We start from the raw sequence: 16,909 nt of genomic DNA, 5'->3' as shown, positions 1-16,909 counted from the left end.
CAACAAAGACTAGAAAGGAACATCACCAGAAACACCAACTTTATAGGTAACACAGTGGCATGAAATTCATATCTTTCAATAAGCAATCTGAATGTATATGAACTAAATTTCCTTTATTTATTTATTTATTTATGATAGTCACAGAGAGAGAGAGAGGCAGAGACACAGGCAGAGGGAGAAGCAGGCTCCATGCACCGGGAGCCCGACGTGGGATTCGATCCCGGGTCTCCAGGATCGCGCCCTGGGCCAAAGGCAGGCGCCAAACCGCTGCGCCACCCAGGGATCACGTGAACTAAATTTCCAATCAAAAGACATAGGGTATCAGAATAGATTTTTTTTTAAAAAAAAAGGCACATCTATATGCTACCTACAAGAGACTCATTTTAGACCTAAAGACACCCTGATATTGAAACTAAGGAGATGGAGCACCACTTATCATGCTAATGGATGGCAAAACAAAGCCAGGGTTGCCAAACTTATATCAAACTAGATTTTAAAACAAAGACAGTAACAAGTGTTTGAATGATACACTCGACTGGATGCACTTAACAGGTATATTCAGGACATTTCATCCCAAAGTAGAATATGCATTCTTTTATGTACAATGGAGTATTACTCAGAATGAAATCTTGCCATTTGCAACAATGTGGATGGAGCTAGAGCACATTACACTAAGTGAAATAAGTCAGTAAGAAAAAGACAAATACTATATGATTTCACACTCATATGTGGAATTTAAGAAACAAAACAGATGAACATATGGGAAAGGGGGGAAAAGGGGGGAAAAAGAAAGAATGAAACAAACCATAAGAGACCTAACGACAGAGAACAAACTGAGGGCTGCTGGAGGGAGATGAGCGGGGATGGGCTAGATGGGTGGTGAGGACACTTGTCAGGATGAGCACTGGGTGTTGTATGTAAGTGATGAATTACTGAATTCTACTCCTGAAACCAATATTGCAAATGTATGTTAAGTAGAACTTAAATACAATTTTAAAAGAAATTACCGTAATTGGATTAGGAAAGCATATGGTCATGTGAAAGATTAAATTACCTGAATGAAAATCAGCATTAGAAAGAAGTGGGGAGGGGTGCAGGAGCTATACTCAGTAGTCACACAATACTCAATACTACAATCATTAAGAGGTATCTTGTTCATCAGCCTTTGAAGGTAGCCAATTAATTTGCAGGAAATAGTAACTGGGAGATTCTGTGACTATACAATTTTATATTACTGGAGTAATAAAGATCTGAAGCAGCCTCAATGTAATTACAGAATAAAGGCACATAAGACAATCTGAGAATAGTTCTAGAATTTGGCAAAACCTGGTCCTAACACCTTTCAGTAAACCAATGTTCATCAAGGACTCAAGCAGTTGGAATTTATAACTGCCACTCAGGCCCCAGCCGATTTCCCCATGATGTGATCAGTTCCAATTAATATAATGCATCTTGATTTGTGTATCATTCTGTATTCAAGTATGACGAGTACTTGAATACAAAGTTTACTTTAAAACAAGCAAAGAACAAAAAAAGCAAAGTTGAATTTAAAAAAATTAAAACATTCTAATGTGACCCAGAAGCTATCAATTTGTGAATGTTGCCGGGGGGTGGAGGGGGTGTTCTCTTACAGCCTCATTTCAGGGGGCTGCAAGTGGGCAGAAACAAGGCTTGGTCATTCATAGCTGATTGATGATAGAAAACTGAAATGGAAAGAGAAGTCTGTGTATTCTGTTCCTTCTGTCCCTCCCTGTCCACCCACAGTGTCCACCTAGCGGCACAAGTACAGAAACTTGGTTTCCGTAAGCCAAGAGGAAGAGCAGAACGCTGTTTCTGAGACCCAGTGGATGGAGGAGGGGCCATGGCACACAATTCCTATTTACTTTTTCAACTATTTCTTCAAACTAAGAAAAAAACCCTATTCTAAATCTAACCTATTCTAAAATTATCCTAAATTTTCCAAAAACGAGATAGAAAGCATCTCAAATTCCCTTTCATAATTTGAAAGCACAAGTTAGAAATTGAACACCAATAAAAAATAAATTTATTGTAAAAAAAAGAAAAGAAACTGATGTCTGTTAATATATATCAGTACCTCATGCGTTTCAGACACAGCTATCTTACCTTCTTGTTATGTTTTGCTCTTTTTTATACGAATGTACTAATGTAGCCAAGTAATTTAGGATGGGATCAACTCTAGTGGACTTCACAAGCAGGTTTAGTTTTGTTGGACAGCTATTCTTTTAAGTGTTTTGTTGCTAAAAATGTGACAGAGCTACTGTTTCTCCCATGAGTGTTCTGAAGACATATTTAAACATTTCAACCTGTAAGAATCTGCTTAATTCCTCTGCAGAATATTAAAGAGAAAAGAAGTTACTCTTTGACCAGGAAAGTTTAAGGCATTTAAATATGATCAGATATCCAGAAATAAAATAGTACATTCCATGAAGAAACTAGGAAATCACAACACAGATACATTCATTGTACATGAACAACTCAGAAACTTAGTATAAAAGCAAAGAAAATATTAAGTGATATTATTAAAGTAAGCTAACTAGAATAAGAAAATAACATCAATACCACATTAATTCTATTGGTTTTTCTTGCACAGAACAGAGGGAAAATGATTTAAAAAATTGGACATATTAAATTTCTCCATTCTTTCCACTTAAGGGTAAAGTCTAGATTGAAAATGTTCTAAGAATTTCCTTTTATTTTATTATTATTATTATTTTAATAATATTTATTATTATTTATATGGAGCCCAATGAAGAACCTGAACTCATGATTTGAGCTGATATTAAGAGTCAGACACTTGATCAACTGAGCCACCCAGGTGCTTCGAGAATGTTTTGAGAATTTAATGGATAATTATTTCCCTTAAATCCAAATTTTTCCTTAATAGATTTTTAGAGAACCATATGCTCCTCAATAGTACTCAGTTTTGGCTTATAAATAAGATGAAAAACGTTTGAGGGATAATGGCTTTTATGTATAGACCTGGGTGTGCATATGCACACACACACGTGTGTGTGTGTGTGTGTATATTTCCATCAACTGTTTATAATGGAAGTGTATCCAGAATAAGGATAAAACTACTGATTGGATTCTTAAACTATATAACTACTGCTTCAGTCTTAGAAAAACTGTTGCTCAGAAGCTACCAGGATTCTAAGTAATCAACCAGGATATCTACAAGCAAACGTACAGAACTTTTAATAAAAGTCCACTACCTAATCTAAGGTGATTTGAGTACATCTATAGGTGTTTATGAGATTTTATCACATATCACTATGGTTCATAAAACACATTATTTATACAAACAATAACCACAGAAGTCCAACTCTCTAAACTTTCAAGTTACCACTCGGTAAAGCAATCAATTACTTTGATTTAGTACACTGCTATGGGTTTTTCCTGGATGGCAAAGCCTAGATATTGGGAAAGAAGCTAAAGACACGGCCAAGCTTCAGACCTTATGCTTTCTCCCTAAAAGACATTTAAATAGTACCTACCTGTTGCAGAGAGATATGCTGGTTTATGTAGATTTTCATCTATATCAAGTGTTAGCACCTTGCAGTACAAAAGATCATTTTGGTCTTCCTAAAAAACAAGGGAAAAATTGAGCAAAGGCATTCCCCATATGTGTGCTTTACTCAGTTACTTTTGCCACTTTGGCTTTGGACTTTTTGGAGTGGAAGGTGAAATCTAGATGAAAATCAGACCCTTTTCGTACCCCATGAACTCTTAACTCTTCTTTTAAGTCCAGTACAAAACCTACTTTATTTCTTAAAGTCCCTTCCAGTCCTGTGTAATCCATGATCCCATGAAGACTTCTACAGACCCTGACCACAGCAAATTCAAATTATTTGATAAGAAGACACACTTCAGATAAATGGGACTTTCGTGCTGCTCTTTGGAATAATCTCTGGGACCCGGTCTTGTTATTGTTGTTTCTTTTTTTTTTTTTTTAATTGATGTTCAATTTACTAACATACAGAATAACACCCAGTGCCCGTCACCCATTCACTCCCACCCCCCGCCCTCCTCCCCTTCTACCACCCCTAGTTCGTTTCCCAGAGTTAGCAGTCTTTACCTTATGTCTCCCTTTCTGATATTTCCCACACATTTCTTCTCCCTTCCCTTATTTTCCCTTTCACTATTATTTATATTACCCAAATGAATGAGAACATATAATGTTTGTCCTTCTCCGACTGACTTACTTCACTCAGCATAATACCCTCCAGTTCCATCCACGTTGAAGCAAATGGTGGGTATTTGTCATTTCTAATGGCTGAGTAATATTCCATTGTATACATAAACCACATCTTCTGTATCCATTCATCTTTCGACGGACACCGAGGCTCCTTCCACAGTTTGGCTATCGTGGCCATTGCTGCTAGAAACATCGGGGTGCAGGTGTCCCGGCGTTTCATTGCATTTGTATCTTTGGGGTAAATCGCCAACAGTGCAATTGCTGGGTCGTAGGGCAGGTATATTTTTAACTGTTTGAGGAACCTCCACACAGTTTTCCAGAGTGGCTGCACCAGTTCACATTCCCACCAACAGTGTAAGAGGGTTCCCTTTTCTCCGCATCCCCTCCAACATTTGTTGTTTCCTGCCTTGTTAATTTTCCCCATTCTCACTGGTGTGAGGTGGTATCTCGTAGTTTTGATTTGTATTTCCCTGATGGCAAGTGATGCAGAGCATTTTCTCATATGCATGTTGGCCATGTCTATGACTTCCTCTGTGAGATTTCTGTTCATGTCTTTTGCCCATTTCATGATTGGATTGTTTGTTTCTTTGGTGTTGAGTTTAATAAGTTCTTTATAGATCTTGGAAACTAGCCCTTTATCTGATATGTCATTTGCTAATATCTTCTCCCATTCTGTAGGTTGTCTTTGAGTTTTGTTGACTGTATCCTTTGCTGTGCAAAAGCTTCTTATCTTGATGAAGTCCCAATAGTTCATTTTTGCTTTTGTTTCTTTTGCCTTCGTGGATGTATCTTGGAAGAAGTTACTATGGCCGAGTTCAAAAAGGGTGTTGCCTGTGTTCTTCTCTAGGATTTTGATGGAATCTTGTCTCACATTTAGATCTTTCATCCATTTTGAGTTTATCTTTGTGTATGGTGAAAGAGAGTGGTCTAGTTTCATTCTTCTGCATGTGGATGTCCAATTTTCCCAGCACCATTTATTGAAGAGACTGTCTTTCTTCCAATGGATAGTCTTTCCTCCTTTATCGAATATTAGTTGCCCATAAAGTTCAGGGTCCACTTCTGGATTCTCTATTCTGTTCCACTGATCTATGTGTCTGTTTTTGTGCCAGTACCACACTGTCTTGATGACCACAGCTTTGTAGTACAACCTGAAATCTGGCATTGTGATGCCCCCAGATATGGTTTTCTTTTTTAAAATTCCCCTGGCTATTCGGGGTCTTTTCTGATTCCACACAAATCTTAAAATAATTTGTTCTAACTCTCTGAAGAAAGTCCATGGTATTTTGATAGGGATTGCATTAAACGTGTATATTGCCCTGGGTAACATTGACATTTTCACAATATTAATTCTGCCAATCCATGAGCATGGAATATTTTTCCATCTCTTTGTGTCTTCCTCAATTTCTTTCAGAAGTGTTCTATAGTTTTGAGGGTATAGATCCTTTACATCTTTGGTGAGGTTTATTCCTAGGTATCTTATGCTTTTGGGTGCAATTGTAAATGGGATTGACTCCTTAATTTCTCTTTCTTCAGTCTCATTGTTAGTGTATAGAAATGCCACTGACTTCTGGGCATTGATTTTGTATCCTGCCACGCTACCGAATTGCTGTATGAGTTCTAGCAATCTTGGGGTGGAGACTTTTGGGTTTTCTATGTAGAGTATCATGTCATCGGTGAAGAGGGAGAGTTTGACTTCTTCTTTGCCAATTTGAATGCCTTTAATGTCTTTTTGTTGTCTGATTGCTGAGGCTAGGACTTCCAGTACTATGTTGAACAGCAGTGGTGAGAGTGGACATCCCTGTCTTGTTCCTGATCTTAGGGGAAAGGCTCCCAGTGCTTCCCCATTGAGAATGATATTTGCTGTGGGCTTTTCATAGATGGCTTTTAAGATGTCGAGGAATGTTCCCTCTATCCCTACACTCTGAAGAGTTTTGATCAGGAATGGATGCTGTATTTTGTCAAATGCTTTCTCTGCATCCAATGAGAGGATCATATGGTTCTTGGTTTTTCTCCTGCTGATATGATGAATCACATTGATTGTTTTACGGGTGTTGAACCAGCCTTGTGTCCCAGGGATAAATCCTACTTGGTCATGGTGAATAATTTTCTTAATGTACTGTTGGATCCTATTGGCCAGTATTCTGTTGAGAATTTTTGCATCCATGTTCATCAGGGATATTGGTCTGTAATTCTCCTTTTTGGCGGGGTCTTTGTCTGGCTTTGGAATTAAGGTGATGCTGGCTTCATAGAACGAATTTGGAAGTACTCCATCTCTTTCTATCTTTCCAAACAGCTTTAGGAGAATCGGTATGATTTCTTCTTTAAACATTTGATAAAATTCTCCTGGGAAGCCATCTGGCCCTGGACTCTTGTGTCTTGGGAGGTTTTTGATGACTGCTTCAATTTCCTCCCTGGTTATTGGCCTGTTCAGGTTTTCTATTTCTTCCTGTTCCAGTTTTGGTAGTTTGTGGCTTTCCAGGAATGCGTCCATTTCTTCTAGATTGCCTAATTTATTGGCGTATAGCTGTTCATAATATGTTTTTAAAATCGTTTGTATTTCCTTGGTGTTGGTAGTGATCTCTCCTTTCTCATTCATGATTTTATTAATTTGAGTCTTCTCTCTCTTCTTTTTAATAAGGCTGGCTAATGGTTTATCTATATTATTAATTCTTTCAAAGAACCAACTCCTGGTTCTGTTGATCTGTTCCACAGTTCTTCTGGTCTCGATTTCGTTGAGTTCTGCTCGAATCTTTATTAACTCCCTTCTTCTCTTGGGTGTAGGATCTATTTGCTGTTTTTTCTCTAGCTCCTTTATGTGTAAGGTTAGCTTTTGTATTTGAGTTCTTTCCAGTTTTTGAATGGATGCTTGTATTGCGATGTATTTCCCCCTTAGGACTGCTTTTGCTGCATCCCAAAGATTTTGAACGGTTGTATCTTCATTCTCATTAGTTTCCATGAATCTTTTTAATTCTTCCTTAATTTCCTGGTTGACCCTTTCATCTTTTAGCAGGATGGTCCTTAACCTCCATGTGTTTGAGGTCCTTCCAAACTTCTTGTTGTGATTTAGTTCTAATTTCAAGGCATTATGGTACGAGAATATGCAGGGGACAATCCCAATCTTTTGGTATCTGTTCAGACCCGATTTGTGACCCAATATGTGGTCTATTCTGGAGAAAGTTCCATGTGCGCTTGAGAAGAATGTGTATTCAGTTGAGTTTGGATGTAAAGTTCTGTAGATATCTGTGAAATCCATCTGGTCCAGTGTATCATTTAAAGCTCTCATTTCTTTGGAGATGTTTTGCTTAGAAGACCTATCGAGTATAGAAAGAGCTAGATTGAAGTCACCAAGTATAAGTGTATTATTATCTAAGTATTTCTTCACTTTGGTTAATAATTGATTTATATATTTGGCAGCTCCCACATTCGGAGCATATATATTGAGGATTGTTAAGTCCTCTTGTTGAATAGATCCTTTAAGTATGATATAGTGTCCCTCTTCATCTCTCACTACAGTCTTTGGGGTAAATTTTAGTTTATCTGATATAAGGATGGCTACCCCTGCTTTCTTTTGAGGACCATTCGAATGGTAAATGGTTCTCCAACCTTTTATTTTCAGGCTGTAGGTGTCCTTCTGTCTAAAATGAGTCTCTTGTAGACAGCAAATAGATGGGTCCTGCTTTTTTATCCAGTCTGAAACCCTGCGCCTTTTGATGGGGTCATTAAGCCCGTTCACATTCAGAGTTACTATTGAGAGATATGAGTTTACTGTCATCATGATATCTATTCAGTCTTTGTTTTTGTGGACTGTTCCACTGAACTTCTTCTTAAAGGGGAATTTTAAGAGGCCCCCTTAAAATTTCTTGCAGAGCTGGTTTGGAGGTCACATATTCTTTTAGTTGCTGCCTGTCTTGGAAGCTCTTTATCTCTCCTTCCATTTTGAATGAGAGCCTTGCTGGATAAAGTATTCTTGGTTGCATGTTCTTCTCATTTAGGACCCTGAATATATCCTGCCAGCCCTTTCTGGCCTGCCAGGTCTCTGTGGAGAGGTCTGCTGTTACCCTAATACTCCTCCCCATAAAAGTCAGGGATTTCTTGTCTCTTGCTGCTTTAAGGATCTTCTCTTTATCTTTGGAATTTGCAAGCTTCACAATTAAATGTCGAGGTGTTGAATGGTTTTTATTGATTTTAGGGGGGGATCTCTCTATTTCCTGGATCTGAATGCCTGTTTCCCTTCCCAGATTAGGAAAGTTTTCAGCTAGAATTTGTTCAAATACATATTCTGGCCCTCTGTCCCTTTCGGCGCCCTCGGGAACCCCAATTAAACGTAGGTTTTTCTTCCTCAGGCTGTCGTTTATTTCCCTTAATCTATCTTCATGGTCTTTTAATTGTTTGTCTCTTTTTTCCTCAGTTTCCCTCTTTGCTATCAACTTGTCTTCTAGGTCACTCACTCGTTCTTCCACCTCGTTAACCCTCGTCGTTAGGACTTCTAGTTTGGATTGCATCTCATTCAATTGATTTTTAATTTCTGCCTGATTAGCTCTAAATTCTGCAGTCATGAAGTCTCTTGAGTCCTTTATACTTTTTTCTATAGCCACCAGTAGCTGTATAATAGTGCTTCTGAATTGGCTTTCTGACATTGAATTGTAATCCAGATTTTGTAACTCTGTGGGAGAGAGGACTGTTTCTGATTCTTTCTTTTGAGGTGAGGTTTTCCTTCTAGTCATTTTGCTCAGTGCAGAGTGGCCAAAAGCAAGTTGTATTGGGGAAAAGAGAAAAAGAGAGGAGAGAAAGAAGGAGAGAAAAGAGAAAGAGAAAAAAAAAGGGAAGAAAAAGAAAAAAAAAACGAAAAAAAAAAAAAAAAGAAGAAAAAGAGAAAGAAAAAGGAGAAAAAAAGGGGGTGGGGGAAGGAAACAAATCAAAAAGCAAAACAAAACAAAAACAAAAACAAAAACAAACAAACAAAAAAAGAACCACCGGGGAGTATCTTCTGATTCTGTGTTCTTTAAGTCCCTTGGCTTCTCCTGGAAGTTGTCAGTCTAGCTGGTGTTCTGGGGGAGGGGCCTGTTGTGCTGATTTTCAGGTGTTAGCAGTTGGGGGAGCTGCTGTGCCCCTGCCTGGTGCAGGGCTCAGTGGGGGTTGTTTACCCCGTGAGGCCGCAGGAGGAACAGCCCCAGTGGCGGGGCAGCTCTGGAAACCTGGATTCAGCTCCGGCAGGAACTCCGTCTGCAGGGCCTGGAGGCTCCGGGGCGGGGCCGCTGCTCTGCTCAGCTGGGGCAGGAGCGTCCTTGCTGTCCTGGGCCCTCCCGGCCTCTGCCTGTCCCGGGGGAGGCCGGATCCTGGGCTGTGTCCCGGCGCCCTGTGCTCCGGAGCCTGCGCTGTTGGATTCGCGCTCCCGGGCCGCGCAGCCCCCTCCGCGGAGCTGCCGCCCAAGCCCCTCCGAGCTGCTCCTGGTCCCGCCGGGTCCTGCCGTGCGCGCTGCAGCCCTTAGGGAGCTCGGCGCACTCTCCTGGGCGCGCAGTTGCTGTTACTGTCCCGGGGAGCCCGAGGGCATCCCCGCCCTCCTGGGTCCTGCTCCACCTCCCTGCGAGCCCCTTTCCCCCGGGAAGGTCGGTGCAGCTCCTGCGTCTCCGGGACGGGGCTCTCCTGTCCTGGGGACACTCGCCCCGGCCTCAGTCCGGCTCCTCGCGGGGCCCCTCCCCCTTGGAGGCCTTTGTTTCTTTACTTCTTTTTCCCCGTCTTCCTACCTTGATAGAAGCGCGAACTCTTCTCACTGTAGCATTCCAGCTGGTCTCTCTTTAAATCTCAGGCCGAATTCATAGATTTTCAGGATAATTTGAAGGTTTTCTAGGTAGTTTGGTGGAGACAGGTGATTTGGAGACCCTACTCTTCCGCCATCTTGCTCCTCCTGTCGTTATTGTTGTTTCTTGTCTGTTTTTATTTAGGGTTGTATTTATTTCTTTGAGAGAGACGCAGAGACAGTGACAGAGAGCACAAGCTCAGGAGAGGGAGAAGCAGACTCCCCACTGAGCAAGGAGCCTGATGCGGGGCTCCATTTCAGGACCCTGGGATCATGACCTGAGCCAAAGGCAAAGGCTTAACCCACTGGGTCACCCAGGTGTCTTCTCTTGTGGTTGTTGTTGTTGATCATCCTGTCTTTAGGAATTTTCTCCACATTTGGCCACACCAATCTGACTTCCCCACCTAACCCACCACCCATGCCATCTCGTGAGCGGCTTTAACCGACAAAAAGGAAAATCCTGAAAGACATCAAACTCCTAAAAGAAAGGGGAATTGTTAGGGACACTCCCAGAGCTGCAGCCCACCCCTGACTTGTGATGGTATTTGAGGGCACTGAAACCAAGGGTAGAGCAGAACACACAGTTGTGTGGTAAAGCTCAGCAGTAATGACCAACTGGTGTTTGGCCAGAAATTCAGTTTCCCTCCTCTTCTCCTAAACACCATTAACTTTTTTTCTTTTGTTTCTTTTAAGGATCTTATTTATTTATTTATTCATTTATTTATTTATTTATTTATTCATGAGACACAGAGAGACAGAAGCAGGCCCCAGGCAGGGGCCCGAAGCGGGACTCGATCCCGAGGCTCTAGGGTCACGCCCTGGGCTGCAGGCCACGCTAAACCGTGAGCCACCCGGGCTGCCCACATTTTTTCTTTAATGGGATGGATTTGGCAGGTGAATTCACTCCATCTAAATACGAATGCCCTGTCTCGATTCATTCTTATAGCTGAACTTTTAAAAAGTCTCTGCCAAAACCAAACCGCCATCGCTGTACCCTCCTCCACCTCCCGCGGAACATCCTGTCATCCAATTGTATGAAAACCCTCTCCTCGTGGGGCTGCAGAGACGCACCTGATCCCACCTTCCCCCTCGTCGCGCCCACAGGAAGGCAGGGCCGGGAGCCGCACGTACCTCGCGCCGCAGGCCCCGGGCAGGGGGGGCGCGAGCCGGGGAGCCCGCGCGCTGCTCCACAGAGAGCCGTCCTCCGTCCGTCGTGCGGCCAAGGGCCCCGAACAGTGGCCGGGCAGGAGCCGGCGGCAGAGGAGCGGCCCTGGCGGGGTGTTTTCAGGCAGGCTTCCAGCACGCGGCCCCGGGATCTCGGAGGCCGCCCGGAAGCCCTGGTCTCTCTCCCGGGGAGCCCCTGCCGCCGCGCCCCGCACGCGCCGGCAGCTGCAGGCGCCCGACGGCCCCGCCCGCCTCTCGACTTGCGCGTGCGCAGTCGCTCCTCGGAGCCGGCGGGCGCCGGAGCCGCTCGAGGCCTGTGGGAGCGGAGCTGCTTCCGCTCAGGCGGGCGTCCCCGGGTCTGGAGCTGGTCCCGCGGAGCCTGCAGCCGCGCTCGCCTTCGACGTGCGGGAGGAAGCAAGCTCGAAGCCGGCGCTTTCCCGCCTGCGGCCGGAAGCCTCTGCCTGGACGCAGATTTGTGGTCGGTGCGGCCGCGGGCCTAGCCGTGGGGTTCACGTGCTGTTGCACACCCCAGCCGCTCTCGCAGTGGGCGGCCGCGCGGGGAGAGCTCGCCGTCCGGGGGTCTCCCTGCCAGGCTCCCCCTTCACGGACCGTCCGGCCCCCCGGGACCCCCTGGAAGGCGGCTCGGACAGAGGCCCCGGAGAACAGGAGGAAAGGCTGGAGAACTTGCTGCCCCCCCCTGCCGGGCCCCAGGGGAAGGTGCCGTCCAGCCTGGCAGGCGGGGGGCGGAGGCCGGGGGTCACCCCAGCGCCGCGGGGCCGGCTGTGCGGGCGCCCAAGTCCCGGAGGAGCCTGCAGCAGCAGCCTAGGAGAAGCTTTCTCAGCTGACGAAAGAAACGATTTTTGGAGCCAGAAAGGAAACACTACGGGTCCATAGGGGCTGTCGTTTTTAGGTGCTCATCTCCTTCGGGGCAGCCCGGGGCCCAGCGGTTTTGCGCCGCCTGCAGCCGGGGGGTGACCCTGGGGACCCCGATCGAGCCCTGCATGGGCTCCCTGCCTGGAGCCGGCTTCTCCCTCTGCCTGTGCCTCTGCCTCTCTTTCTCGCTCTCTCTCTCTCGCCTCTCATGAATGAATAAATAAAATCTTCAAAAAATAAAATGAATTATCATCCCCTTCAAACAGTATTATGCTAATTCGCATAGGTGGATTTTCCATTTCCCTGTCTCATTCTTTGTGCCAAAAATTGCGTTCAATTTACTTCTACATATGTTTTTAAAAACACTGCCAAACATTACTATTTTTTAGTTTTTAAATTTTTTGCTATTGTTTCTGTAGACACATGGTTAACTGTATGTTTTTTTTTTCCCTTAAGATTTTATTTATTTATTTGAGAGGGAACGAGAGAGAGCACCTGCCCACGTGTCAGATGCGGGCCGAATCCCAGGGCCCCAGTATCATGACCTGAGTGGAAGGCAGATGTTTAAGGGACTGAGCCGCCCGGGCGCCCTATGGTTAACTTTTTCAGAAATTGCCAGACTAGGGATCCCTGGATGGCGCAGCGGTTTAGCGCCTGCCTTTGGCCCAGGGCTCAACCCTGGAGACCCGGGATCAAATCCCACGTCGGGCTCCCGGTGCATGGAGCTGCTTCTGCCTCTGCGTGTCTCTCTCTCTCTCTCTGTGACTATCATAAATAAGTTAAAAAAAAAGAAATTTCCAGACTATTATACAAAGTGATTTCAGTGTTTTGCATTCCTACCAGAGATATAGGAGACTTCCACTGTTCTCTACATCCTTGTCAATAATTGGATTTCTCAGCCTTTTTATTTTAACCTTTTAAATGGTTCCATACTGGTATTTTATAATTTTGGTTTGCATTTTCTTAATGCTTGATGATGTTGAGTATCTTTCCAGGAGCTTGTTAGCCAGAGTGTCTTCTTTTATGAAGTGTCTTTCTTTTGCTCACTTCTTAATTGAAAAGTTTCTCCTGTTATTGTGTTATACAAGTTCTTTGTATATTTTGTGGCTATGTGTCTGGATCTACCTTTAGTCAGATGTATGTTTTGCAAATATTTTCTCTCATTTTGTGGCTGCCTTTTCATTTTCAGTAGTGTCCTTTGACAAGTAAAATTTTTGGTTTTGGTGGAGTCCAATTAACAAAATTTTCATTTATGGGCTTATTATTATGTCTTGCCTAAGAAATCTCTGCCTAAATTAGATTCTAGACCTTCCCTTATATTTTAAAAGATTTAGCTCCTGGGATCCCTGGGTGGCGCAGCAGTTTGGCGCCTGCCTCTGGCCCAGGGCGCGATCCTGGAGACTCGGGATCGAATCCCACGTCGGGCTCCCGATGCATGGAGCCTGCTTCTCCCTCTGCCTGTGTCTCTGCCTCTCTCTCTCTGTGTATGACTATCATAAAAAAAAAAAAAAAAGATTTAGCTCCTATGTTTATTTTTAATTATTTTTCAGGTATGGTGTAATGAGAAGGCTGAGGTCCATTTGTGTGTGTGTGTGTGTGTGTATATCCAATTATTCTAGCATAGTTTACTAAAAAGACAATCTTTCCCCAAGCCTTAAATTTTTGACATCTTTGTTGAAAAATCAATTGGTTATGTAATTGATGTATTTCTGGATTGTCATTTCTGTTCCATTTATCTGAATGTCTATTCTCTGCCATTACTATAGTGCCTTGGTACTTTAACTTTGTAATCTTGAAATCAAATGGAATAAATCCTCCAACTTTATTATTTTTAAAAAATCACTTGCAAATTCTAGATCACTTGAATTTCCCTATGAGTTATATAATAACCTTGTCAGTTTGTCTTTACTCTCATTTATGAAAGATATTTTGCTGAATATAGAATTTAGATTTTTTTTCTGTCAACATTTTATTTTTATTTTTTATTTTATTGATTGATTAACCGGTCGGATGCTCCAGAGCAAGCCTCTCCCTCACTTTTCCCTCCTCTTCTCCTGCCAGAGTCTATCAGAGGGTACAAGCATGGCCTGGTCCTAAATCTAGCCCATCGCCCTCAGTACCGGAATCAAAGCTTGGTGGATGGGCTGTTCAAAGTGCACTGGGCTCCACCGCTCGGGGTGGTGCCGGGCGGCCGGGCTGGGCGGCCTGTGGGATCCGCAGTTTCCCGCAAGGCTGCTGGTGCAGGGGCGCGGCGCGAGGCAGGCCGGGCAGCACCTGGGCTTCCCGCTCCCCCAGGAGCAAGGCGCCTAGATTAGATTCTCCAGCCAGGCGGGCGCTGGAGCAGAGCCGCCCCCCACCCCCGGCCCCCGCCTCCGGGCCGGCCGGGCCTCCAGGGCCGCTGGCCTCAGCTGTCCCCGCCCTCTGGCCTGCGGGAGGGGGACTCACAGAAGAACTGGGCCACGATTTCCGCCTCTGCTCGCGGGAGAGCTGCGGCGCCACGGCCAGGCCTAGGGACGAGGGAGCGCGCTGCTGCCCGGCAGACCAGACGGCGACCGCACGGCCTCCAACGGTTCCCGCCAGTCGTTTGGAAAGTAACGACGCTGCTCCCCGGGGCCTTCGCGCAGGCGCGACGAGCCTCTCGGCCCGCCCAGCGCCAGTCTCCCCGCTCGCCGGAGGGGGCGCCTCGCGCAGGCGCAGTGGGTAGGCGTGGTCAGGCGCTTCCGGGCTGTCGGGGCTCGAAGGGTCCTGGCGGGCACCTGGAATTGTGGTCGCGGGGCCGCAGCTGAGGCGAGAGGACTGCAAAACCTGGCTCTGACGCCCGCTCCGAGGCCTGCGGAGTGAGGCCCAGGATCCCAGTTCGGCAGTTTCAAAGCGATTTTCTGTTTTTTTTTGTTTTCAAAGTGATGTGAACTGCGCGCCGGTTGCATCTTAACGTGGCCCCAGGGACCCCCCCCCCCCCCCCCGCAAACTTTTGCTTAGATGCTTCGAGCCAGTCAAGAAGCCGCCTGCGTGGCACCGAGCACAGCTGGAGAGGGCCTGGTGACTGTCTGCCCGCGCAGCTTTTAAGAAATTGGGGGCGGCCCGGGCGGCCCAGCGGTTGACGCGCCTTCAGCCTGGGCCTGACCCTGGAGCCCAGGGGTGGAGTCCGCGTGGGGCTCCCTGCGTGGAGCCTGCCTCTGCCTCTGCCTGTGTCTCTGCCTCGCTCTCTCTCTTTCTCTGTGTGTCTATCGTGAATAAATACATTCTTCAAAAACAAAGGAATCGGGTTGGGGTGAAAGAGGTGAGCCGCAGCCCTTGTCCTGTGCTGTCAGCCGGAGCCGCAGGGGCTGCCTCTGTGCGTGGGAATAAGTTGCTCGGGAATAAGTTCCCCCACCAAACAGGCCCAGACACACTGAAGAAGTTGTCAGGGAATTTTGACCCACGAATTCACGGATTTTATTGATAGATAGGAAAAATCCTGTGAGCAATGTAGGTTTACCAAAGCTTGTGAAACAACTCCAGAGAAATTGAAGAAGGTAACTATAGAGGTTATTTTCAAGTAAAAAAAAAAAAACTTCTAAATTGCCTAACGTTTTTGTAAGTGTAATCAAAATTTGTTGCCATAAATAACAAAGAATTATAATGTACCCTGTTTTCTATTTATCTGGCTCCTTCTCTAAACCTCATGTAATAAACAACAGATACCAAATTCTTCATTGGATTCCCACTGAACGTAGATTCAAAATAAATTCCTTGCCATGGTTAAAAGGCCCATCAATTTGCTCTCCAACTTCATCTGCCTCCCTTCTTTCTCACTATGCTCTGGCTCCACTTGCCTTCTTACCTCCCCTAATACCCAGGCTCTTTCCCACCTACAGGCCTTTTTTTTTGTAAATTTATTTTTTATTGGTGTTCAATTTGCCAACACATAGAATAACACCCAGGACTCATCCCATCAAGTGCCCCCTCAGTGCCTGTCACCAGTCACCCCCGCCCTCCTCCCTTTCCCCCACCCCTAGTTCGTTTCCCAGACTTAGGAGTCTCTCATGTTCTGTCTCCCTTTCTGATATTTCCTACTCCTATTTTCTCCTTTCCCCTTTATTCCCTGTCACTACTTTTTATATTCCCCAGATGAATGAGACCATATAATGTTTGTCCTCATCCGACTGACTTATTTCACTCAGCGTAATACCCTCCAGTCTTGATTTATGCTGTTCCCTGAGCCTGGAATGTTCTCTTCCCCATGGCTGACTCCTCCTCATCTTTTAGGTTCCTTAAAGCTACTTTTTCAGAGACTTCTGCCTTAAGTATCCTTTTATGCCTCCCCGTCCTCCTTTTTTAAATTATTCACAGGCTTTATCATAAAATGCAATTAGGTATTTATTCAGGTTTATTTGTTCAATGTCTGTACCCCACAGGAATGTGACCTCTGTGACCACAGAGGACATAGTGTCTTCTTCACTGTCTCATTTCAGTGTTCAGCACAGGGACTAGGTCGAAGGGCTAATATCAGCTTTCATTATGTGCCAGGAACCATTCTTTGCAATTCACAATCATTAACTTGTGCAATCCTCACGTCGTCCTTTTAGGCACATACTAGTATTATGAACCCCATCTTACAGAAGGAAACCGACACATTCACTTCAGTGTCTCAAGCAGGTTTCCCAAGGTCACAGAACTAAGAAGTGGTTTCCAGGACTTAAACCCATGCAGTCTGGGTTCATAGTCTTTCCGACCCCAAGGACAGACCATTATTAAAGACTCGAACTTCAAATAAAGAAAGCTATGTGAGTTGACATTTGCGTGGCTGACAGCATTTTTAAGAAATAAAAATCTCTGAAAAAATAAAGGAGGTTCTCAGTTCAGCTCACCAGTGCTGA

The 16,909-nt window shown here is 44.8% G+C and overlaps 1 protein-coding gene across 1 annotated transcript; it reads right to left on the bottom strand.

Moving 5' to 3' along the window:
• Nucleotides 1–2,130: 2,130 nt before the first annotated feature.
• LOC119877289 lies at nt 2,131–16,477 on the bottom strand. Its single transcript, XM_038565230.1, has 4 exons — nt 16,441–16,477; nt 14,496–14,929; nt 3,516–3,603; nt 2,131–2,347 (listed from the first exon to the last, which is right to left on the bottom strand). Exons 1-4 carry the CDS (start codon nt 16,475–16,477, stop codon nt 2,259–2,261), a joined length of 648 nt encoding a protein of 215 aa, XP_038421158.1. The 3' UTR covers nt 2,131–2,258.
• Between the last annotated feature and the right edge of the window lie 432 nt (nt 16,478–16,909).

Source organism: Canis lupus, chromosome 19 (genome assembly GCF_011100685.1).
Source record: "Canis lupus familiaris isolate Mischka breed German Shepherd chromosome 19, alternate assembly UU_Cfam_GSD_1.0, whole genome shotgun sequence".
In the NCBI taxonomy this organism is placed as follows: Eukaryota; Metazoa; Chordata; class Mammalia; order Carnivora; family Canidae; genus Canis; species Canis lupus.
The sequence above is the reverse complement of the archived record's forward strand: the minus strand, read 5'-3'. Positions and strand labels throughout refer to the sequence as shown.